Source organism: Artemia sp. Qi Xiang Cuo, unplaced genomic scaffold (assembly GCF_049724085.1).
Source record: "Artemia sp. Qi Xiang Cuo unplaced genomic scaffold, ASM4972408v1 HiC_scaffold_3158, whole genome shotgun sequence".
NCBI lineage: Eukaryota > Metazoa > Arthropoda > Branchiopoda > Anostraca > Artemiidae > Artemia > Artemia sp. Qi Xiang Cuo.
Genome location: NW_028300553.1, coordinates 38038 through 65000, shown reverse-complemented (window position 1 = coordinate 65000; position 26963 = coordinate 38038). Strand labels below are relative to the sequence as shown.

The 26963-nt window shown below is 35.8% G+C and overlaps 1 protein-coding gene across 1 annotated transcript in view; it reads left to right on the top strand.

Annotated features, from left to right (window-relative positions):
* The window catches only part of LOC148938536 (uncharacterized), a gene marked incomplete at its 3' end in the record, with an annotated part of 68121 nt that overhangs the window by 26576 nt on the left and 14582 nt on the right, over window positions 1–26963 (top strand). Inside the window, exon 4 of the mRNA XM_089107717.1 lies at window positions 2736–2759. Within this exon, the coding sequence (XP_088963843.1) occupies window positions 2736–2759 (24 nt within the window). The remainder of the gene's footprint in view (window positions 1–2735; window positions 2760–26963) is intronic.

Sequence of the window (26963 nt, the reverse complement as noted above, 5' to 3'; positions counted from 1 at the left end):
ACTTAGCCTTAGAAGAAGTAGTAGTAGTAGCAGGTGTAGCATTAGTAGTTGTAATAGTAGTTGCATGCTCATAGTGCCGTTTCGTTTATTCAACACGTCCTGAAAATTTCAGCATAACAGTCTATGCCGTTTCTAAGATATTGCTGATACGCCCTTTTGCCAACCTGCGCGCACGTAGAGTGTTTTGATTTAGTTCATCATTCCCATGAACATTCCCTGAAAGTTTTACTTTAATGCACTCAGCCTTAGAAGAAGTAGTCTTGGTAGTCGGAGTAGCATTAGTAATAGTAATAGTAGTTGTAGTAAACACAAAAATTCCCTATTCGTTTGTTCAATGCGTCCTGAAAATTTCAGCTTAATAATCGATGTTGTTCCTAAGATATTGCTGATACGCCATTTTGGCAACCTGAATGCACGTAGTGTGTTTTGGTTTAGTTCAGCATTCCCTGAAAGTTTCACCTTAATACCCTTGGCCTTAGAAGAAGTGGTAGTAGTAGTAGTAGTAGTAGTAGTAGTTGTAGCCGTAGGAGCAATGGATGTGGCAACAGTAATGGTGGAAGTAGTAGCTGTTGTTTTAGTAAAAGGTGGACAGATCCTTTGGTTGGTTCAGTATCCCCATATTAAAGTTTCGTCTTAATACCCTTGGCCTCAGAAGTAGTAGTAATAGTCGTTCTAGTTCTAGGTGTATGCACATATTGTATTTTCTTTACTTCAAAATCCCCCTTAACATGCCCTGAAATTTAAAACCAATAACTTTAAGCCGTTTGGTTAGTTCAACTTCCCCCTCGATATGCTGAAAGAGTCAACTTAATACTCTAAACTGTTCTTGATGGACACCTGCTTTAACATAGTTTTTTTTTATTTAGTTCAACAACCAAGCAAACTGTATGCACTCAGTGTGTTTTGATTTACTTTAACACCCCCCCCCCCTGAACAATCCCTGAATTTTTCGCCTTAATACCCTTATCCTCAGTAATAGTAGTAATCAGAGTAGCAGTAGTAATGGTATTGTAGTAGCACGCAAATATGTACTTTTATCCCCCTTAACATGTGATGAAAACTTTAACTTAATGCTCTAAGCCGTTCCGGAGATATTGCTGTTGCATCCTTTTGACAAACTGCATGCACTCAGTGTGTTTTGATTTACTTTGACACACCCCTGAACATTCCCTGAAAGTTTCACCTTAATACCCCTAGTCTTGGAAGTAGTAGTAGTAGAAGTAGTAGTAGTATCCACATATTGTCTTTTGGTTAATTCAAAATCCCTTGGAAGTTTCAACGTAATGCCCTAAACAAATCCTGGGATATTGCTAATACTTACTTTTGACAACTTGCATGTACATAGTGTGCTTTGATCTAGTTAAATATTCCCTCAACATTCTCAAAAAATTCTCACTTTCATTCCTTTAGCCTTATTAGTAGTAGTAGTAGTAGTAGTAGCAGCAGCAGTACTAATGGTATAAGCAGTAGTAGTAGTAATAGTAGAAGCAGTTGTAGTAGCGTGCACATAGTGCCTTTTCGTTAATTCACACCCTCCTCAACATGCCCTATAAGTTTCATCGTAATACTCTAAGCCGTTCCTGAGATTTTGCTGATACGGCCTTTTGATAACATGCGTGCCCGTTCTGTATTTTGATTTTGTTCAACTTCCTCCTCAGTATTTTCTGAGATTTACACCTTAATACATTTAAGTCTTAGTAGTTGTAGTAATAGCAGTAGCAGCAGTATATACGTATTGACTTTTGGTCAGTTGAATATTCCCCTCATCTTGCCCTGAAGGTTTCAACTTAGAACCCTAAGCTGTTCCTGAGATATTGCGGATACGTCCTTTTGACAACCTACATGCATATAGTGTCTTTCCCCTCAAGATTCCTTGAAATTTTTACCTTAATTCTCTTAGCCTTAGAATAGTCGTAGCTGAAGTAGTAGTAATTGTAATAGTAGCAGTAGTAGTAGTAGTAGTAGCGTACACATACTGACTTATGGTCAATTGAACATCCCGTTCATCATGCCCTAAAAGTTCCAACTTAATACTCTAAGCCGTTCCTGAGATACACCCTTTTGACTACCTGCATGTGCATAGTGTATTTTGATTTATTTCAACACTCCTCTCAGCATTCTCTGAAAGCTTCTCCTGAATGCCCCTGGCCTTTTTGGAGATCAAGGATCAAACATGCCCCGCTTTCCCAATAACAAATACTATGTGTAAACAGTGGGCAAATTGCAAAACTTAAAACCCTTTCCTCAGGGGCTTTGGGGTGTCTGGTTACCCCCAAGGCGTGGTTATTGGACCTTTCAACCATGCTAAAAATGGCTATCTTGAAATTTTAGTCAATGTCTTGGGGGAAAAGGGACGTGCGCTTGTTACCCTCCAACATTATTTGACTCTTTAGGCAGTAGAACTTTTAATTTTCAATTTAATGAACCCCTTCCGAAGTTTCTACTACAGCTCAGTTTATACGGAGTGCCTTGATGAAAAGAAAGAAAAAATAAAGGTATATAGAGCCCACTTCGCTCTTTACTTAGGCAGCGCTATTGCGCTGCCTATAATGTCAACTACTAACTTCCATCACATATTACTAAATTTTCATTATTGGCATACAGCTTTTTTTGCTGAGAAATGATAAAATGTACTGCACTGCTAACATCATTTCAGCCACTGATTTAGTTTCTGTTTCTTGGTGCTTTGTTCTTCTGATACTTAATTCAAGTTAACACGATTTTTTTTTTTGCAGAAATGGCGACAGATATTCGATAAGGTAAGAACCTTAGTTTATTGCATCTTCTTCTTGTTCTCTTTGTTTGATTATTTGGAGACGCAAATGCGAGGACCTTCCAGATCCTCTGCAATTTATATTCCTGGTCTCCATTTCACATTACCTTAATTCATATTTTACTGCCTTCTCTTCCTTGCTTTCCTCTTATTTCCGTAAGATCTACCACTCAGAAATCCCTTCTGTTTTCTTAGGTATTTTCGAAGACCACCCTGTCTTTCCATGACATACAAATAACAGTTCAATAGGGACAAATCCTCTATAGACAGTGAAAATAATAACAAAATCTCTGGATATTTTGGTCGCATACACAGTGGCCATCCTCAGCAGACGGCCACTGTGTATGTGACCAAAATATGTAGAGATTTTGTTATTTTTTTCACTGTCTATAAAAGGATTTGTCCCTATTGAACTGTTATTTGTACTTTTCTTTTGACAACATGCATGCACATAGTGTCTTTTGATTTAGCTCAACACCTCCCTAAACATTTGTTGAAAGTTTCGCCTTAATACTGTGGCCACTGTGTATGTGAACAAAATATCCAGAGATTATGTTATTGTTTTCTCTGTCTAATAAAAGGATTAGCCCTATTGAACTGTTATTTGTACTTGTGTTTTCTTCCAAGCTTAAAGCGTTTTCGCTAATATTCCTAGCTGCGTTTCTGACTTTCCTCCCTAAGAAATTTTCTACTATTTTGCAAACTTTTTTCCTAAAATTACTCCAACATCTTCTTCATGGAATTCCAAATTTTCAGTTTCACACAACTGTTCTTGGAAAGGTCCTTTCAAATTGTCATCCTTGACTGTATCAACGTCATAACTAATTGGAAGGTAGTTAGTCTTCCTAACTTACATCTTTAAATTAACTCTATGCGCTATTAGGTGATAATCTTTACTTTTAACATCAGTAACGGTACTCCTACATACCCTAGTGTTCTGTATCGATGTTGCCAGTCTTCGTTTTGGAACAAAATCTATAAAGTTGGCCGTCTTACCATCATGTGAGTACATCACTAAGCCGTGCCAGTTTTTTTTTATACATACGAATCTAAGGTCATCACTCACCCTTCCTATTATACATCATTTTTTCATCTGAAAGTAAAGAGCAACATTAAAACTTAAAACGAACAGGATTACTCCATATATGAGGGGGCCTGTACCTTCCTCAATCCCTCGATCGTTACACCAAAGTTTTTTTAGTGCTTCAAAAAAGCTTTTCTCTTCCGATTAAACGGCCCTTGTGTTTAGGTCGTTCTAAAAACTGTGATAAAGAAGTCGAACTCTAGCGCAAAGAGCGAGAAATTGAGGAGGAGGTAGCCACCTAACATACTTTATAATTTCTGTTCGTTTTAAGGTTTAATGTTGCTCCTTACTTTCAGTTGAAAAAACTTGCTTTTTTTTATTTCTGATCGTTTTTCAAATCGTACGAAGAAATTCCCCTCCCCCTCCATGAAAATTTGCCCCAGAAACTTGCCTTCCCATGGATATTCTGCCCGTAGAAAATTCTTTCCCGCAGAAAATGCTCCTCCCGAAAAATGTTGGTATTTTTCCCAATTACAAATACTTTATATGAACAAGCGATGGATAATTGCATAACTTACAGCCCTTTCCTCAGGGGTAGTGAAGGGCCATGTCATCCTCAGAGGCAAAGCTATAGGATCTTTCAACTATGCTGAACGAGATGGCTATCTCAAAATTTTGATCGGATGTCTTTGAGGAAAAACGGGGCATGGGCGGGAACTTTTACCTATAATGTTTTTGTTCACTTAAAAAGGCACTAGAAAAGGGCACTCTTTTCGAATGAGCCCTCTCCCGATCTTCGAAAACCATGGTTCGATAAGATCACACCTAAAAAAACCAAAAAAAAACACGGAAAGGCATATTCATCTATGCCTTAGTTATTAAGCCTTTCAACTATTCAGAATAAATGGCTATCTCAAAATTTTGATCGGACGATTTTTGGGGAAAAAGAGGCATGGGAGGGGGCTTAGTTGACCTCCAATATTTTTGGTCACTTGAAAAGGACACTAGAATTTTTAACTTCCGTTCTAATGAGCCCTCTCCCGATATTCTAGGACCACTGGGTCGATACGATCGTCTCTGGGATAAAAAAAAATAAATGAACATGCATCCGTGATCTTTCTTGCAAAAAAAAAAAAAAAAAAAAAAAAATCCAGATATTTGTGGATAGGAGTTTGAAACCTCTATAATATGGTTCTCTGGTATGCTGAATCTGATGGTGTGCTTTTCATTAAGATCACCCTAAATTTTTGCGGATGTTTCCTCCTTTTTTGAAAATCAGACAAATTTTTCTCAGGCTCGAAGCTTTTGATGTAAATTTAACGAATTTTACATATTTGGAATCAGCATAAAAAAACATTCTGATGTATTAAATGTTATCAAGCTTCCCTTTTTCAGATTTTACGTTCCTATTGGGCCGACTCGCTCCTTATGTACAGTTGGTTGCCACAAACTGTTTGGTTCTGTGGCCTTTGGATTAAGCTTTTAGTTACTTAAGAACTAAAGTTATCTCCTTTTGAGGCAGATTGGTAACAAAAAATAAACATTTTGCATTATTTAACATTTTTGTTTTAGCATCGAACTTCACCAAGTATTTACTAAGATTTAAACTTAGTTTCGTTTTGAAACAAACCATAATCTGGTCACAGAAAACCCATCATAAGAATAATAGCCAATTATGGTAAACCAATTGAATATATAAATCGGTCGTGTCTATTAAAAGGTGTTAAACTGGGGACGCTCTATGCATTTACCCAATCCCTAGTTTGTCCTATATTTGGCCCTAGTTGGCCCGAAAAGGCTTTTGTTGCATTAAATATCTATCTATCTATCTATCTATCTATTAAATGCCTGAAAAAAAACCTTGATAAAAATCTGTTCGTTAGTAGTAGTAAAAAAAACCGAAACGCATTTTCAATTTTTCAACTCTCTTATGGTATTTATGTCGTTTAACATAATGTCTTTTGAATTGACGCAAGCGAAACAACAGTTCATGTATTGTTATGACCATTTTGCATCCTCTGTTAGCCCAAGCATCATGAGTATTGTATCTCAAATCTATTGGGAGAAATCCAGCTGCTTTGCGGGTCACTTCCTGACCCCCCAATGGAGTAGATGCCGTCGGACACGTGCCTTCTGCTGACCTTGTTTACTAACACCTTACCACGACTGTTTACTTATATCTTTCAATCTATTTCATTAATTCCCCCCTAATGGTCATCTCGAAAACACCTGGTCAGCGTAGCAGGAAGGTGATGAAAATAAGAATAAATACCGAAGTATAAGGGAGAAAAACACTGTAACAGGATTTTGATGATTTTTGTAGGTCTGTATCTGCTGCCCAGAATTAGGAAGTATTCTTATACAAAATGTCAGCTTGAAGCAGGTATTAGGACGTAAATTTACTTGGGGGGGGGGGGGGTATATACACAAAATCAACGGCTAAAGAAATTAAAATTAAATTAATAGGAAATGGTAAAAATTCTGGGATTTCGGGTTTGATCCAGTCACTAGCCCCTTTCCTTTTTGCGAACGTGTTTCGTTTGAATATATATATATATATATATATATATATATATATATATATATATATATATATATATATATATATATATATATATATATATATATATATATATATATATATATATATATATATATATATATATATATATATATATATATATATATATATATATATATATATATATATATATATATATATATATATATATATATATATATATATATATATATATATATATATATATCAAGGCCGTATCCCGGGGGGGGGGTTACCCGGTTTGAACCCCCCCCCCCCCGAAATTTTTGACCGAGTCGAAAATAAGTCGAAAATTAGTAAAACCTAGGTAAAAATCAGTAAAATTAGTCGAAAACTGAGTCAAAAATTAGTAACCCCCCCCCCCCAAAAAGTCAAAAATTAGTAAAACCCCCCCTGAACAAAAATCCTGGATACGGCCCTGATATATATATATATATATATATATATATATATATATATATATATATATATATATATATATATATATATATATATATATATATATATATATATATATATATATATATATATATATATATATATATATATATATATATATATATATATTTTAAAAGACAGCCTCCATATTGCTTAAAATTTTCATAGAATAATCTATGGCAGAATAATTATAGAATAATCTGAATCGGAATAGAGAATAACCACAAAGCAATCTTTTTGCATTTACGAGCTGTATTAAATTCTTTTAAAATAAAAAACTGACTGGGAAAATTCCCAGTTTGACTTTCTCACAATTCTATTTTTTTTACAATTTAAAACTTTAGCGTAAAGAGCGAGGCGTTGAGGAGGGGACAGCCCCTTTCGTATACGGAATAATTTCTGTTCGTTTTAAGTTTTAACGTCTTTCCTTACTTTCAGTTAAAAAAAAACTTGTTTTTTTTTATTTAATCAACTTAAAAGTTAGCCAATTAATAATGCCTTGTTTCCAATGAAACGCTTAATTGCTGTAGAACTCTTTTAAACAGAATTCCCTCGAGTTCCTTGTCGCGTCATGTGCCTATGGCTAAACTGAAAATAGCGGATTTCAGTGCTTCTTGCGCTTGATGAGATTATTCAGAATTAAAAAAAAAACATAGTTACAAATGTGGTCTTGAGATTATTACTTGTCGAAGACCGTTATTGTCCTGTACCAGAACATTATCAACTTTGTTGACACCTTGAGATTACAGCCAAGTATTGTAATCCTACTCTCCCCATGAGTCGCTAGATGACAATGGAAATGTCTGGAAATAGAATTTCCTCGTATATCGTGTCTTGTTATATGTTTATCGGCCGATATATAAATGTTCTACTTATAATAAATAGCGTCCGAAATACAAGTTTATCTCCGCTAGGATTTTTTCATCCGTGTCTTAAGTAGTCAATGCCTTGACGCTGGTGTGGGAATATGTTTGCCACAAGATGTTCATTTTTGTATTCAATAGTTCTTGCTGGAACTAATTACCTTTCCCAACTTAGACTCTATGTGAATATTTAAATTTTAATAAATATATTTTAGCTTTTTTTGGCACTCTTTTAATTTCAAAGTTATAATTTTGCTGGGAAGAACATAAAGGCTTACTAAAAAGCGTCTTTGACTAAACATCAGCCCGCAACATTAGTTTTGTAGTTTAGTTTATCGGGAGCATAGGTTGCATGGTATGTAAATTTGACCTAGGTAGCTAGATACGGCAAGGGACTTTGGACCAGCCCCCTCTTATCCCCAAGATTTATGATTTCTATTATTTTTTCTCAATTTCAAATATCTTTTCTGATTTTCCCGTGTTTTACTTTTCTTATCAATTTGATATCCCACAAGGTTCCTTGTACGGGCCTGGTTTGATTGTGGAATAATTTAGAGAAATTAGAACTAAGAAAGTGACCTTTATGCAGCTTTGTCTACCTTCTACGCAACGACAGGACTAGCTATCATGCATTTTTTTTTTTTTTTTCTAATTGTTTAGCCGCTAGCATTTTGTTGGCAATGTTTTGGTAAAGCTCCGATGGGGTTGGCATAATTGCTATAACGGTGAAGCAAACAGCAAGGAAGATATGTCTCTAGATGCTCAGCCAACTCAAGCTAGCCAGTTGGCGGTGGCCAGGACAATAACGTTATTAAAATGAATTATATAATACAGTAACCAAGTGGTTACCCGGGATTTGATATCTAAAGATTTCCTTGATTTTACCATTTTGTTCTTATAGTTTAGGGGTAATTTTCCCACGGCTTTTGAAACGTTAACTCCCACATAGCCAATTCTTATGGATATCCCTGGATGAAAAATAGGCTGCTTAAACATTTGAGGCCCTGGTACGGCCAGATGGTTGACATTACGGAAATTAAAAATGAGGCCGCTGTGAATTTTGTACATGAATGGTTCATTTTTTAAACAAAAACCCCAAGAATAAGAGCATATTACTAAATGAGCCTCCAAGTGAAAGAGCTTGTGATTGGCTATCGTTTTAATCAAATTAAAATCAAAAGAGATTAAGGTTGTTGTTACGACGATTCTATTTATGGAGACATTTATTTCATTTGGGAAGGATTGGTGTTTATGAATATAAAAAGCAGTCACTATTTTAGTGACTGCTTACTCAGCTGTATACTCAGCAGTATACTCAGCTCTTTTTTTGTAATTTATAGATTTTAGGACAGGGGTAGTTAAAATCCTCAGATTCTCTCACGTTCTCCTGAAAAAAATGTAAGATTAAATGGTCATTTTGAAATTTCTCTCTAGTATGGAAAACTGGTATGCTTTGAGTTTGATTTAGGAGGCATCAGAAAGAAATCTAGGGGCTTCTCAGTCGCTCAGAATCGAAGAAATCGATTCAGCAGGGCTGATGAACGCATGATATGCTAGCTACAGAAGGACAATATGTCCAAAAACAACTTCATTGGACGAACGACAAATTCTTGTTTATCGATAATCCAGGTTCAGAGTTGAACTAAATGAAAAGTGTCTCTATCCTCCTCCCCTTACAATGGATTAGCCACTGAGTGTTTGCCATTTATTATACATGGTCTATTGAATTATTTTCGAATTAAAATTTCAGCGAAAACATAATTTAGAACTTGTATACCTGGACGTCTTTTCTTCATGTGGCTAGCAATTCGCGTACTGCTTATCCAGGGCTCATGGTCCATAAGGGTCTAGTATTTATACAGTATATATTATGTTCTGTATTATTATAGTTATTATACTATATTATATATTATTATTATATTATTATTATTATAGGTTTATTATTATGCAGTATCCGGTCAGCTAAATTATCTGACCACCCATGTCCTTAAAGATGTAATTAGAAAGCAGATGTCGTCGTAACGAACGCAAAATAATACACTTACTTAAAGAAGTTCTAAATGAAACTAGTACTTGTGAAAGCTTTTTTTATGTCTTGGGATTCAATCCCAATCCCAGGTATCTCAATCCCAGCATGATCATCTTTTTACAAGAGCAACTAGACTGAGTGTAAAAAACAGTCGGTAACGCAGCAGCAGTCATAAATAACACAAATAGTATTATTCATTATTATTATTATTATTGTGATCAAGTCGAAGCTAAGGTCACAAAAGCCTATTTTTGTTTGTGTTGGGGTGTTTTCTTCATGTGGCTAGCCATTCGCGTACTACTTATCCAGGGCTGGATACTAGATCCACTGGATACTTATAATAATGGATACATATAGGGCTAGATACTTATAATACTAGACCCAGGCCTAATACTAGTCCATAAGGTTTTAGTATTTATGCAGTATATACGCTGAGCGCGAGGAATATTAAAAAACGGATTAAAGATATTGAAATTAATTATCTTCTCTTAGCACATCTAGTTCAAAACCAGGGGAGAGAATGTATGTAGTCTTTTTTGTTTCGGGACTGCCTGACTTGTGAAATGACAAAGACCCTGGCTGGAAGATTTAACATCGCTTTTAGCGACAAGGAAAGTAAGTCATATTACCGTATTTACTAATAGGCGGCAACTTAATATCCTCACACAGAAGCAACCTTCTTTTATATTGATCCATTTTTATCATTCTTTTCTATTCACACTCTGAAAAAGTTACAAACCCGTGCACGGGGTAACGGAGGGGGTTTATAATGGTTGCAACCCCCTACTGATACCAGATGTATTATCTGGTTAGTCGTAAGAAATTCTTGGGGTCCAGGTGCTTTTATATTAATAGTGACCCATGGTCAGTGTTTAGTGTCAACGTGTTGATGAGTCAATGATGATAGTCAAAGGGGGAGGCTTATGAAAAGCTTCTGTTGACAATGAATATCCGAAAAAGGCAAGGAAAGTAGCTTTGAACTACGGAATGGGAATCAGAAAAATTCAATTAGGAGAAGGAACTGGTTGAATTGTAAATGGACTGGATATTGAAACTTATAGGAATTACTATAGTCTTTAACCCAACCACCCATTGCACTCCCGGCCGAAGGCAGTGAATCAGGAGATCCGTACCTTCGCTACACAGACCTTTTTTTTTCAGAAGTCAAATCGATTCACTCTACTACTCAATTTTTCAAAAATTTCAGCTTCAAAGCATTTAATCATCTAACTTTTCTGAAAATTTACTAGAAATATAATTTATTACCTCAAAATTACCGTGTTTTGGCAATCGGGCACTGTTCTTCTTCAAGCCGTTTTCACGAGGCACATTAGTAAGATATGACAGTGCATAATTTGACAAAATATGAAAGAACGGGCTAAGTGCTTGGCATTTGTACGAACATAAGGAACAAAATCCTAAAAATCATGATATTTCGGGTGGTACTGGACCCCTAGACCCGGATCTTGTGTGCCTGTATGAAGTTTTATAATTTCTTGCTAAAACTGGAAGATTTCTCCAAACGCAAGCACAAGCAAACACAAGTACCGCAGATTTATTGCACCTAACGATACCGATACTGCAATCTCCACTGTAATATTTTTCCTATATTTTTTTGATAGAATTAATAGATTTGACATTCAATCCATTCCTTTAGTGTCGGAGGAATCAGTTGAAATATGTGTTTTTTCGAAAATAATCAATGGTAAGTGTCTAGTTCCAAACGCTTAGATTGAAGAGAAACAAAATAGAAAATTATAGCAGTTTTTCTCTGCCATTTAAATTTTATTTGTGAAAAATTTGCTCCAAAATCCATTTTAAGGAAAAAACCTGTTAAATCCCAGAGCTAGATCTACCCAATTTGTATTGGTTTACTATTATTTTTGGGAAAGGATAATGTAGTCCGATTTATGTTCCATGTTTTACGCCCATATGTCCTCCAAAAATTCGAATTTTTACGGTTTTTCCCAAAGTCCCTTGTTCGTGTAATTTGCCTGCTCGACTGAGCCTTATTCAATGTATTTTTCACCATTACTCTGTTTTGGAAAGTAATAAAACAGCGTACGAAAACAGTACTGACTAAGGGAAATAAATTTGGGTGATTTTTATAAATAGTAGTTTTTGTTATGTGATCGAGGAACTCAAGAGAAAATGAATTGTTGCCTCTTGAGCGATAAAGTGGCATATCTGCATGGGCCATCCTTTGAGATAGGGTCAGAGAGGCAAGATCCTCAGGAAGGTTAACACTTCCTCCCTAAAACAGTGTCAAAGTAGGGTTTCTTTGTCTCCCTCCTCACCCCCAGGGCAAATCTTGGATCTTTAGCTCCTCAAAGAGAAATTAAATAAAGTTTCTGAAATTTATTCCGAGAGTTTCCACACTAAGTTAATTAATACACGCCACTGAGTTGTGCTCGGAACTGAATGCAGGACCAGAGGCAGGGGCACGGTAGAAAACGTGAATTAGTTATAGTGTGCAGCTATTTTATCTTTATTTCAAAGTAATTGTCTAAGACGGCGAATGGTAAAATTCTAGTTTGGTTTTTTTTTTTGCTATCTTGGAAAATAATTTAGTTAGATGAATGAAACTCTCGGAAATGCATCCAGAACTTTAATAATCTGGAAAGATATTTTGGAGCACCTTCTTCCGCTCCTTCTTCTACCAGAGGGCACTAACCTTTGATGATCCTTCTTCCCCATGAAGCACCACCTTCTTCCGCTCCACCTTCCCCCTGAGGGTACTGACCTTTGATGATCTTTTATGATCTTTGCATTATAAAAGTGAAACCTTGTAAAATAGATCCTCCGCTCAAATGGGGCACAAAAAAGTGTTTTGAGTCTCATCCCTTTGCTCAATCCCAATTTATAAGGTTTAATAGAATTGTAAATCTATTTCTTAAAATAATTTAAGAAAAAACTTTCCGAAAAAGAAGTTTTCTAAAGAAAAGTAAAGGTCATATGAAACTTAAGATCAGAAGAAATAGGAACTTACAATATCTCAAACTCAAACCAACCAGAAATTACTATTAAATAATAAATGAAACCCAAAACTACCAGAAATTAAATAAACAATCATAGAAAAAAAAACATACAACGGGTACTATTATAAATGAATAAATAAATCTCGAAACGAGTAAAGCTTAAGTTGAATTTGTAAATCAAGCATAAAACGAACAAACATATTTTGCTATTGAGGCATAAATGAAACACAAAACGAAAAGAAATTAAATAAAGAATCATAGCAAACAAACAAACAGTAGTTACTAATATAAATGAGTAAATAAATCATAAAACGAATGAAACTTAAATTGAATATGCAAATCCAGCTTGAAACGAACAAAAATCTCTACAAAGAAGATTTTTGGTTTAGCCTCCTTCTTTCAATTTCAATAAACCCCCTCCAAAGTTAATGCGACCATCCCTTCCATAAAAACCTTATATACCCCCAGGGCATATTTTGCGACACTTGCCCCAAGGTTCAGGGGTGCTGTTTTATCGCTAGAGTTTTTGTTATATTATCTTTGGGCTATTTTGAACTAAATGGCTATATAAAAATTCGATTGGACGCATTTGGGGAAAAGAAGGTTGGGAGGGAGAGTGGGGGGGGGGGGCGAGTCGCCATCGGATCAATTGACTTAAAAGGTGAATTAGAACTTTCAATTTCTAATCATTGTACCCTCCAAAGTTTATACGATCACCACTTTTATTAAAAACCTGTATGCCCCCGCAGCATAAGTTAAAACCTTTCCCCTGGCTCTGGTGGGGGAGGGATATTGACATACAAGTTTTTGTTACCTGACCTTTGGAATGCTTGAAAGAAATTGGGTGTGTCAAAATTTTTTTTTGATATATTCGGGGAAAAGAGGGTGTTTGTGTCAGGGGGAGGTAGATGAGGTCTGAACTTTTGACTCATATAAAAATAACTAGAACTTTCAATTTCCAATCAAATGAGCCACTTTCGAAGTTTGTACGACCACTCCTTGCATAAAAAACCTTATACGCCTCCGGGGCATAGCTTAAAACACGACCCCTGGGCGCGGGGGGGGTGTTTAAAAAACGGTTGTCTCAAAATTTGTTTAGCATGGGTTTTGGGGTAAAAGGGCCAGGGGGGGGGGCTAGTTGCGCTCGGATCTCTTTTGACTCTTAAAAAGTGAACTAGAACTTCCAATTTCTAATCAAATGAGCCACCTTTGAAGTTTATGCGACCACCCCTTACATAAAAACCTTATACGCCTCCGGGGCATAACTTAAAACAATTACCCCCGTTCTCTGGGGGACTGTTTCGACCCCGGAGTTTTTGTTATCTGATGTTTGAACTAGTTTAAAAAAAATGAATACCTCAAAATTTGTAAGAACCATATATGCCCCCAGAGCATAATTTACAACTCCTGCCCCCAGGCCCTCGAGGGTTGCGTTGACACCGGATTTTTTCTTATCTGACCTTTGAACTATTTTTAACAAAATAGATATCTCAAAATGTCTATCGGAAGGGTTTTGGAAAAAAAGGGCGTCTAGGGGCTAGTTGTCATCGGATCTCTTTTGCCTCTTAAAGAGTGAGTTCCAATCAAGTGAGCCCTCTCTGAACTTTATACGAGCATCCCTTTCATAAGAACCATATATGCCCCATGGACATAACTTATAACGCCTGCCCCTGGGCCCTGGGGGCTGAATCGACACTGGAGTTTTTGTTACATAACCTTTGAACTATTTTTAACAAAATGGCTATCTCAAAATTTTTACCGGATGCATTTGGAGAAAATGGGGGCGTTAGGGGGCGGGGCTAGTTTCCCTCCTATCTCTTTTGACTCTCATTGCCTGAACTAGAACTTTCAATTTCCAATCAAATGAGCCCTCTCTGAAGTTTATACAAGCATCCCTTCCATAAGAACCATATTTGCCCCCCTGGCATAACTTATAATGCCTGTCCCCGGGCCCTGGGGGTTGTGTCGACCCCAGAGTTTTCGTTATATGATCTTTGAACCATTAAAAAAAAAATATATCTTTCAGTGTTCTTATCTGATGAGTTTGAGGAAAAAAGGGCGTGGCGGGGGGGGGGGGGCTATTTCCCCTCTGATCTCTTTCGACTCTTAAAAAGTGAACTACAACTTTCAGTTTCGAATCAAATGAGCCCTCTCTGAAGTTTATGCGAGCATCCCTTCCGTAAGAACCATATATGCCCCAGGTCATAACTTACAACGCCTACCCCCCGGCCCTGGGGGTTTGTGTGGACACCGGAGTTTTTGTTATATGATCCTATTTTAACAAAATGGTTATCTCAATGTTTTTATCGGATGCATTTGGGGAAAAAAGAGCGTGGGGGGGGGGCGAGTTGCTCTCCGATCACTTTTGACTCTTAAAAAGGGCACTAGAACTTCCGATTTCCAGTCGAATGAGCCCCTTCCGAAGTTATGCGACGACCTCTTCCATACAAAGTGCCTCTGGGGGAAAAATAAAATAACAAACATTGGAACCGTATGGCCTTTACTATACGCAACGCGTTGCCTATAGTAAAGCGTTGCCTCTGATTTAGGGGGAAAACCTTGATGTGGATTAAAATTCTAATGAAATAATAGGAATCGTGTTTTCAAAAACTAAAGCCAATGAAAAAGAGGTCGAAAACTCAAAATGAAGGAAAAATATTTTTTCACAGTTTTAATAAATATAGACCTGTCATATATACAATCTTCTAAGCCCTAGAAATAAGAAAAGGGTAGAAATAGCAGCTTGGCAATACCTCCCAGGAGTACATTTTGTCCTGTATACATTTCTGAAAGTTTCATTCACCTAACTCAACTGTTTCCAAGATAACAATAACCCTCTAAAATAGAATTTTACCCTGTGAACGACATTCGAGAATAAGTTTAATTACACACATATATTTCTGGGGACCAATGAATGGCCTATTCTTCTTGACTGTATCTATAGTGTCAGGTGTATAGGCTCTGCTAATAGGTGTAATATGAATTTGCTGTTAAAGGGGGGTGTTTCTAAGCACATCGCTAAGCTAAGCACATCGGATCGGTTGATTTAGTCTTTGTTTTCCAATGGTAACGTTGGATTTTCTATATATTTTGATGTTTCTTTATTTTACCAAATTCATTTATCTCCTATTCCTGCTTGCAGAAATAGTAGAAAGATGAAGCTTTTAATGCCAAATTGTGTCTGTCCCATTTTGAATGTCTTAAGAAGCATCATTGTTTTGATATTCTTGCCACTCCTTGCGGCTTTACCCTTTATTGGTCCACTTAAACCCCTGGTTCTAACAAGAAGAAACTTGGAAAGCTTATAGTAAACAGCTGAATAGCATGGCTTCATTTTGGTATATAGTATTTAAAACAATTCAAATTCATAGTTTATAAACAAATTTTTGATGCGTTTTTTAAAGTTTTTTGCAGCCTCCCCCCCCCCCGAATAAAAAAAAACTGAATACGCCGTTGCTCTCCGGTCTTTGATTTAGAGGTCCGGGCAAATTCTTTCTCAATCTTCTCTGGTGTCTCCTACCTCCTATGAAGCAAATAGGCCTCTGAAAATGCGGCCAGTGAATGCAGGTTTTGCGGAGAAAGTAGCATCAGAGCCTATAAGGAGACAGGCATCAAACAAAACAAAAATATTATAACTTACATTCCTGAGAGGATTGGAGAACAATTGTTGCTCCCCCTCCTCCTAACACAAAATTCGACAGTCTTTGCTACTAGCAGTAAGTAAACAGGTGATTATTTAGAAAAGTAAGTCAGTACCCGCTTTAATTCTCACCCCACCCCAGAAAAGTTTTATTGAAGTTTCAACACCATCCCTCAGCTATGAGACAAAACTGTATTGATTTACCTAAACTATGTGTAAAACTTGACACTATTTTAATAAGACCTGCTGACTCAATAACGAGAAATAGTCGCAATGTAGGCTGGCGTCAGGTATCCGTTGTACAACATCACACGATTGTTTTCAGAGCTGAGTTACTGACGTACGGCTAACCGATGAAAAAGGTAGATCTTTTTCACCCTCATTGAAAAATTGGTTTGTCCAGTTGTTGAAATGTGCTTACTTTCAGTAAGACGGAACTGGTTTGTAATTAAAGAGATCATGTTTTTCCCACATTTGGACATTTAGTTTTTGATTACTTTTTTGTTCCATTTGGGCGATCTCAAAGCTAAGTAAATTGGTTTACAGATGAGTGAATTTTTGCATGAAAAGTATTTCCGTACTTCCGGATCGGAAACTTAACAATATGAAATGGAAAACATGATTGTTTCCTTAAAAACAAGGATACGTTCAACATTTGCTTTGGTTATCGATCAATTATAGCCATGGGTTATTTGGCATTCATCAAAAGTAGCTGATACATTTTTAGTTTGACAGGACATAAATCTTTGCTATTTTGAAAATATTTCTGAATTTTAATTTGAGCCAAAAAAAAAAAAAAAAAAACAAAAAAAAAAAAAAAAAAAAAAAACAAGAACAAAAGAGGAGTGGGCTCTATGTTTCCGTATTTTTTTTCTTTTCATCAAGCCACTTCGTATCGAAGGGATTGTCGTAGAAAATTCGGAGAGGACTCATTCGATTGGAAATTGAAAGTTCTACCCTCCCACCCCCTTTTGCTCCCCGCCCCCGAAAGCGATTCGAACAAAGTTTTGTGATTGCCATTTTGTTTTGAAAGGTCAAATAATTGGGGTCCCGTGTATCTCCCCCGAAAAATCCCCTACGGAAATTCTTCCAAAGAATAAAAAACAAAAGAGAAGAAGAACGAGAATGGGGTTTTATAAAGCCAACGAAAATACGGGATGAAGCAAACCGAATATTTTGGGAGGACAACCACTTTCCTTCTTCAAATTTATAAGAGAAAGAGTAATTATGTATTATACCAAACACACTAAAAATCAAGAAGTGAAGTTAGGTTAATCATAATGAAATATACAAAAACATGGTGAAAATATAATACTTTAGTTTATATAATAATATAATTTGGGCTATATATTTGCACACTATTGGGGGTGAAGGTAAAGTAACTTAACCTATTCCAGAATTCCTTCTTTTTTCGTTATTTTGATTTGTCATACTTCTCTCTGGCTGCTCAAGTTAACATTTGGGGGAGATTTTAAACTGTGGGGTGAATTTCTGGGAGGGGAATTTTCCAGAGGGAATTATTCGCGAGGGGAATACACCTAGTACCCAAATAACTATGTCTCTAGGACGATATGACCCACAGCTCTTGGAGCAAGGGCTGTAAGCTAAGCAACTTGCCCATTGTGTACGTATAGGATTTGTAGTGTGAAAGGGGGTATACTGAGCTCTGGGTCTCCAAAGATTCTAAGTGTAATTGGGTGAAGTTTTTGGGGAATGTTGAAGAGGATGCTGAACTAAATCAAAACCCACTATGTGCATGTAGGTTGTCAAAAGGGCGTATCAACAATATCTCAAGAACTGCGTAGGGTATCAAGTTGAAAAATTCAGGGTAGGTCAAGTGGGATGTTTAACTAACCAATAGGCACTATGTGCTTACTACTCCTACTATAACTACTACTACAGCTACTAATACTACTAAGGCTAAGGGTGTTAAGGGGAAACCTTCAGAGAATGTTAAGAGGATGTTGAACTAAATCAAACTACACTATGTGAATGCAGGTTGTCAAAAGAACGTATCATCAGTATGTCACGAACAGCTTAATGTGTCAAGTTGATACTTTAAGGGTATGTTGAAGGGGTATGTAGAACTAACCAAATGGCGCTATGTGCAAACTACTACTGCTACTTCTACTAGCACTAGTATTGCTAATACTACATATGCTACTAGTACCATTAGCACTACTGCTACTACTACTGGTACTCCTCCTACTGCTATTACTACTAATACTACTCCTGTTACTACTACTATTACGAACAGAAACTACTACAAACAGTAGTTTTGCTTCCGCGCCCCCCCCCCTCCCCTAAGCCTTCTGAAGGCTATTGCTGCATTTACGTTTTACTGAAAATTAAATCTATTTTAAACTTTAATTTTAGAATTAGAACATTGAAAAAAAGGACCATGAATCTTGAAATGATGAGATTTCCAGGAGTGTATAGGCTATCAATATTTATTAAACGTTCAGTTTACTTTTATTAGTTCTGTCCAGTCATCTTGATGAATACAGGGATTTTATTTCATGTCTATTTACGTCGATGTTTGGAAGTTAAACCATCCTGTTCAAAATGCATATAGTTTTTAATAAAACGCAAATGACGCCATGTCCTTTAGAAGGCTTACTGATGGGGGGGGGGGAGGGGCAGTTGCCAAACTCCTCTTTATAGTAATTTTGCTCGTTTTAAGTTTGATTTGAGTATTCAACTTAATTTCGACTCGTTTTAGAATTTATTTGTTCCTCTAAATCAGTATCTATTGTCTTTATATTTGATATTATTGTTGATTTTGTTGACTATTCGTTTTGGATTCCATATGTTCTTTGTTAATAATTTCTGGTCATTTCAAGTTTTGAATTCTCGTAGGACTTTGTTTCCTGCTCGTCTTAGGTTTTAATATAAGTAGTATAGGGGACAATACTTCGGCCGCAGCCCTGTCCCTGTGTATTATTGGAGTTGCTAGCTCCTTGTATCCACTTATACTCCGGCCGCAGCCATAGGGGGTATACCCGGAACCAATTGGAGTTACTAATCCCATTGCAGCTGGTCTTTTGAGATAAAAACGTTCCTGGAAACAATGCATGCCAAAGAATAGTGTTGCTATACGGTGACAGCCTCATGTCGTATATAGCGTATCTCAGTTTCTGGTGACAATGCATTTGTTTGCCAAGTTTATTTTGTCGCTAAAACAACACAATGGCTCCTAGCGCACAAAACCATTGGGTAAGGTATCTGAGTTTCCAGTAAAAATGCATTTGTTTGCCGAGTGTTTGATATAAAAGAATGAGAATTGGTCTAAGTTATTATAATTGCATGAATTGAACTTGAACTATCAAAATGTCTAATAAAAAGAATTTTGATTTAGATTGTAACTTACAAAAGGTTCGTAATCTATGTATTTTTTGTCGTATGCTTCGTTGACGGGGACTGTCATACAGTTTTGGTTTATCAAAACACATTTACAATCTTTTTATTTATCGAATCGTTTGTATATCACATACCATCTTTAGTTTTAAAAACACCTCTCCCTACTAGCCATTCTTGAACTTTTAATTTCAATCCATGGAATATTTTTGAAACTGGACCTTCAAGGGACGGTGAAGAGCAATATAAAAACTAAGAGCATTGACTGAATTCTCTGTGTCTATATCATCTATAGTGATTGGTTTTAGCCCCCCCCCTTTCTAGCCATTCTTGAACTTTTGAATTCAATCCATAAAATATTTTTTTACCTGGACCTCCAGGAGACGGCAAAGAGCAATATCAAAACTAAAATGCGCATAAACACTGCCTTCAGGTGTTTTACGAGCATATCCCTTGAGGCAAATCTGAATTATTTTTGGTTCTGAATATGTTGATTTTTTTAACTTAGAAAAACCAATTTTTGGGACTTAGAAAAAAAAGTTTTCTGGGACTTTTTTAACTTAGAAATTTTTTTGGGGACTTAAAAATAAATTCTGGGACTTAAGTTTTTTTGGAACCTAAAAATTGTAGAAAATATTACCGTTCTATTGGCTTAAAAAGCCAATGAAACGGTAACATTTAATGATCCGGAAGTTATGACATTTATCTCTGTATAAATCTAGTTTGTTTTAATTATAATACTTTAGTATACCTACTGATGATGAAGACCGACATTGTCTTCGAAATATTCAGAACTTTTGTATTTTGTTTTCACTGCCTAATAAAGGACTTATCCCTATTGTAACTTTTATTCTTTTCTTCAAAGAAAGGCAGTGTGGTCTGTGAAAAAAAATCAATGTCGTATATATGGGGATGATAGATCAGGAAAATTTTATAACTATAAATTCAGCAACATTCCGTTTACAATTAGAAGAAGAAAAATATTGTGCTAACTTAACTAAGAATTATAAATTTAGCAACATCTTGTTTATAATTAGAAAAAGAAGAAGATTTTACCAGCCCTATTAAGAATTCAACATAAATTTAAGCAAGATTAAGGAACTCAAGACTTTGAATGAACTCAGTTAATGAACTTTTTAAACCAATGGACCGGTAACATTCTGTGATCCGGAAGTTAATACATTTGTTTCTGTATAAATATAGTTTGTATTAATTATAATACTTTAGTATATCTACTGATGATGAAGACGGAATGTGTCTTCGAAATATTCAGTACTTTTTCATTTGTTTTTCACTATCTAATAAAGCACTTATCCCTATTTAAATTCTTACTCGTTGCATCCTTTGTTGAGACATCGAAATTTGGCAATAGCAAATTCCCCCCCCCCCCTACGTGCCCTTGAGCGAAAAACCATCCTGGAATACGTTCATCACTACAATATAGAGCATCTTCAGTATGTTCCTGTAAGCAATTTGTATTTGGAACTCTGCCAGTTAGCATTAAGAAGTGAATTGATTGATCCTTTAACAATAACAAAAGGTTTGGCTGTGGTTACATGTCATTTTGGACCCATTCAACAATGAAATGGCTTATAGAAAAAATATTTTTGTTTGTCCTGATATTGGTTGCTATATTACTACTTTCAGACCACGACAATTGGGTCACAGAATGGACCATTACAACGATCGTTCGTCAGTGTCGGGCTATGGTTTTGGCAGTTTGTTTGCGAAGTTGGTCGTCAGGTCAGAAACGAAAGACATCACTCTTGTCAAAGAAGAAAAAGAAACAAAGCAAAAAGTTTTTTTGATCGAACAAGGATTTCTTTTCCGAGACTGAAATGGCGTATCTACCCCACAAGGAATCTCATCCCACATTCACCTCATATCTAAATTTTTTCAATGCGGAAAGTGTAGATGTCTGTGCAAAACATGGATACTATGAACAATTCTACCCACAACAACCATTTTATGAAAACATACATTTTCAAATTTATTCCAATGAAGACTACTTCATAGATTTATCATCCACATTAATAGATTTAAAAGTTGTGGTGAAAAAAAAAAGACTTATAATCAAACTTCCACCGCTGCCGATGGGTTAACCTGTGAAAATTACATACTACACAATTTGTTTAGACATATATGTGTCTACATAAATGGAACATTGGTGAGAATTAGTAACAATCTATAAAACTATGCAAGCTACATACAATTTATGTTGATGACTCCAAAGTCCTAGAAGAAATTGAGATGTCTGGCGATGGGCTATGATTATAGATCGATTGTTGATATTGATGGTAGGCGGAGAGAATAGTAGTATCATTTAGTTGGTAAACTAAATCATGAAATATCTAATATTCCTCAATAGATGCTTCCTATGAACGACATATTGCCACGGTTTCAAGTACCTATCAATGGTGAAAATCCTTCAAAACTTGCTTTGTTATTTGTAAAAAGTGTCAGTGCCATTGGATCATGGACTAGTTCTCTACACGAATTTGAAATTTTCCTCTCTTGAGTGTAAAGTAAATGGAATTACTCTCTACAATTTATCCTTTTATAAATCTTATAGGGCCCTATATGAACTGACAATGTAATCCCTGGATCAAGATTCACAACTATTTGAAAATGATATAACCGATACAATGTTCGTAAAAAGTCACGGTTTTATTGTATTGGACTTGTTTGGTACTCAAGATATGAGTATTGTCCGAACGGGCACTGTACGTTTAGAGTGTACCTTTGCCGAACTATTACGGGGAGTGTAGCATTAATCTCGCTGCATCAATTTGAAACCTATTGGGAAATTACCCCCGATGGTAGTGTTCTATTAGACTTGGCACCATGAACTCTAATCAAATAATCGATATATTTGACTTGGATCCATGCATGTCCAAATACAAATACTATTGCATACCCTCGGATTTCCTTGAACATATTCATAGTGCTAGCAATACCCTTATAATTATTAATAGTACTCCGTCGACTGTACAGATGGGGCATTGGCTATGTATCTGTTAAACCTCGAAGAATATAGAATTTCTTGATCCTCTTGGTCTACCGTGTGCATTCTACACACCTCGCATCAAAAACTTCCTTGAAAGAAGTGGGAAGTCTATTATTCAAAATCAGAAGCGAGTACAAGATTTATCAACCCAAAGTTGTGGTTTTCATGGATTACTATATTTCCATGTCGTGACTATATATACAATGAATTTCGTAACATTTATGTAGACAATCCTCGATTGAATGATTTTATAGTAGAAAATGTCCTGTCCTACCTGTGTAATATTGATTTTAGTGCCCAAAAAATAAAGTGTTCTAATAATGTTTGTAAATTTTTGTATTAATAGAACATATATGTTCAATAAAGTCTTCTTCTTCTTCTATTTCACAGCAGGTGGGCTTTTCAGTTGATGCTATTTAGCCCGTCTTTTGTCTTCATCTTTTAGATTTATTCTTCTTCTTCGTCATTTAGGTGATCATCGACAACGATTAGTGGTGGCAGGTCATTGGGGGTTCAACTTGTACTGATTTTGGTGTGAAAAGTCAGGGTCACATTTTCTACAATATAATGTCGCTTCATTTTTCTTATATTTTTTCTTATATTTATCATTTTTCTTTGTGAAGTCAGTGTTACTATTTTGATTCATATTTTAAAATTCACATGTTTTAATTTGCTTATTTGAATTAACGTCACACACGGTAATCTCATATGAAGAGATCACCTTCTGTAACAGCCAAATAAAAATCAGTAGGCTTATATTCTCAACTGCCATAGTCCTCACAGCGATGACGCAGAAACCATACTCTCTTTTTCTTTCGACAATTGAAACGTGTCCAAATTATTCTTCCCGAAACTTCTTCCCATAACGGCCAACTGCCCAATGTATATAGACATAGTAAACATTCGTAGAACATTTTTCACTGTTGGTTCTCACACCGCCAAATAGAAACTGACTTGCGACCAAAATGAACGTTTGTTTTACTTCTAGAGAGAGGAGGAGTAATCGAGTGATTTCAAAAGCAATTATACCTGTTTTAACAGGATTTTTCGATTGTCGACTTATTTGTTATTCTTGTAAAAAAACAGAGGCTGAAAAAAAGAGATTCGGATACTGTCTTAAAACAACACGGAAACTTGAATGTTTTAGGTAGTGTTAAAAAGCAAATCCAAAATATCTTTTGTCTTGTTTCAATTAATACGTTAATAATTTGAGTAAATGCATTTGGCCCACAACGAAAATGCCTCATACAATAATCCAAATATGGAGACTCATTTGTCATGATATCATCAAGCATTCTTTGAAAGAATATTTTCTTTTGCAAGAAAAAAATTCATTATGAAACATTCAATCCATGCTGTAATCTGGATATATGCATCATATTTAATTTTGCAGTGAAACATAATCGTTCTTCCAACTTAAATTTACTCAAAAATACAAAATGTCTACCAAACATCTCATCTCACTCAAATGTTAGCCGAAAATCTTTTCCAATTTTAACTGCTACTTTGGGGGTTCTTATCCCCATGTCATCACCGTCAACCCCTTCAAGTTGCAGTAGTGTAAAACCACTCATTTTTAATGATAGAATGTTTTTTGAATTTGAATCAATGTAAACTAATTAAGTGTCAATGTGGAACTGTGATACTAAGTAACTTTCCATCAAACTTTTATACCAATGATCATATGATTTTTGCCATATGGTCACATTTGTACCATTACAACATCCAGGTACGGTACTTAGGACATGGGGCTGTCGCCATATAGCAAGACTCTTCTTTGGCATGCGTTGTTTCCAGGAACACTGTTCAAACAGTTCGTGGTAACGAACTGTAAGTAAGGAGCGACCCGGCTCAATGGTAACCGAAACTGTAGAAAACGGGTTTTTGATACAAATAGATATATCAAAAGAATCAGATTTCAATGCTGATTTCAAATATATAACTTTCATTAAGTTTAATGATAACTATCAAAAGTTACGCGCCTGAGAAATTTTGAATGATTTTCAAAAAAAGAGGGAAATACACCCTAAAAATTAAAGTACCTTAATGAAAATCACACCATCATATTCAGCGTATAAGAGAACCCTACTGTAGAGGTTTCAAGCTCATATCTACAAAAATGTGGAATTTTCCATTTTTTGCCAGAAGGAAAGATCACGGATGCGTGTTTATTTATTTTTTTTTTCCAGGGATGATCGTATCGACCCAGTGGTCCTAGAATATCATGGGGGGGCTCATTGGAACGGAAATTAAAAGTTCTAGTGCCCTTTTTAAGTGACCAAAAAAAATGGAGGGCAACTAGGCCCCCTCCTACGCTTATTTTTTTCCCAAAGTCACCCGATAAAAATTTTGAGATAGCCATTTGTTCAGCATGGTCGAAAATATGATAAACATGTCTTTTACGATGACTTAATCCCCCGAAGTTCCCAGAGGGAGGGCTAAAAGTTATGAACTTTACCCAATGTTAACATATAGTATTGGTTATTGGGAAGTATACAGAAGTTTTCAGGAGGTTTTTTTTCTGGTAGTGGGTAGGAAGGGTGGGTCGGTGGTTATGTTGGAGGATCTGTTCATGAAGGAAGTTTTCATGGGAGAAGGGAAATTGCCATGAAGGGGGCGCCGGACTTGCCAGCATTATTTATTGGTTATTGGGAAGTATACAACCATTTTCAGGAAGGATTTTTTCTAGAGGGGGGGGGGCTAAAGGAGGGGGTTACTCTGGAGAATATTTCCGTGGAGGATGTTTCTTTGGGGTGAGGGACATTTCTATGAAGGGGGCGCCGGATTTCCAAGCATTATTTAAAAAACGATCAGAAATTAAATAAAAAAAACAAGTTTTTTCAACTGAAATGTAAGAAGGAATATTATAATTTAAAACGAACAGAAATTATAACGTATGTTAGGAGGTTCTCCCCCAAGTCAATACCTCGCTCTTTACACTACAGTTTTTTTTATTGATTTCGAAAGAGACTTATTTTCCTATTAAACGTCCATTGTTATTCAGGGGCTCATGAATAAGAAATTTTTTTAAATTTTAACGGAAATAGCATCGTATTGACTAAGGGGAGAACCCCCTCATATACGTAATAACATATACGTAATAAAAAAAACAATAAAAAACAAGCGATACGGCTCAATAGTAATCGAAACTTTTAAAAACGGAATTTTGATGTCAATAAATGTATCAAAAGAATGTGTTTATAATGCTGATCCTAAATATATAAATTTTATTAAGTTTAGTATTACTCATCAAAGGCTACGAGCCTGAGAAAATTTACTCGATTTTTTAAAGAGGGGGAAACATCCCCTAGAAGTGAAAGAATTTTAATGAAAATCACACCGTCAGATTCAGCGTATCAGAAAATCCTATTACATAGGTTTCAAGCTCATATCTGCAAAAATCTGCAACTTTGTATTTTTTGCCAGAAGAAAAATATACGAATATAGAAGTTAGTTACGCAAGTTAATTTGTAAAGACATCCATTTAGCAAAAGAAAAGTAAAATTTTTATGCAAATAAAGGCTGCATTAACTAAAAAACGATCAGAAATTAAATAAAAAAACAAGTTTTTTAAACTGAAAGTAAGGAGCGACATTAAAACTTAAAACGAACAGAAATTATTCCGTATATGAAAGGGGCTGTCCCCTCCTCAACGCCTCGCTCTTTACGCTAAAGTTTGACTCTGTCTCACAACTTTATTTTTTAAAACAATAAAAAACTTTAGCGTAAAGAGCGAGGCGTTGAGGAGGGGACAGCCCCTTTCATATACGGAATAATTTCTGTTCGTTTTAAGTTTTAATGTCGCTCCTTACTTTCAGTTTAAAAAACTTGTTTTTTTTATTTAATATCTCAAAAGACCAGTTACGATGGGATTAGTAACTCCAATTGGTTCCTGGTAAACTCCCTATGGCTGCAGCCGGAGTATAGGTGGATACAATGGGCTTGCAGCTCCAATAGTACACCGGGATAAGGCTGCAGCCGGAGCATTGCCCCCTACACTACTAATATACATCTTTACTTTTCGTTGATTTTTTTTTTGGAAAGTCGTATTAAAAATTAATGTATGGAAAAATCAACTCGCTAAACAAGACGTTCAGTTTAGGCTAACTTTTTGGGCTTCAGTAAAGCATTAAAAATCATTCGTGCCTTTATGGGTTTCAAGGGTTGACACCACAACACTTATTTGTGGTATTTTCTTTCAGCTTTAAGTTAGACTGCAAGTTTAACTTAAAATTGCAGTTTAAGTTTAATTTCTTCATTCACAGCAATTCCTATTATGTTTTGAGTCTTGAAG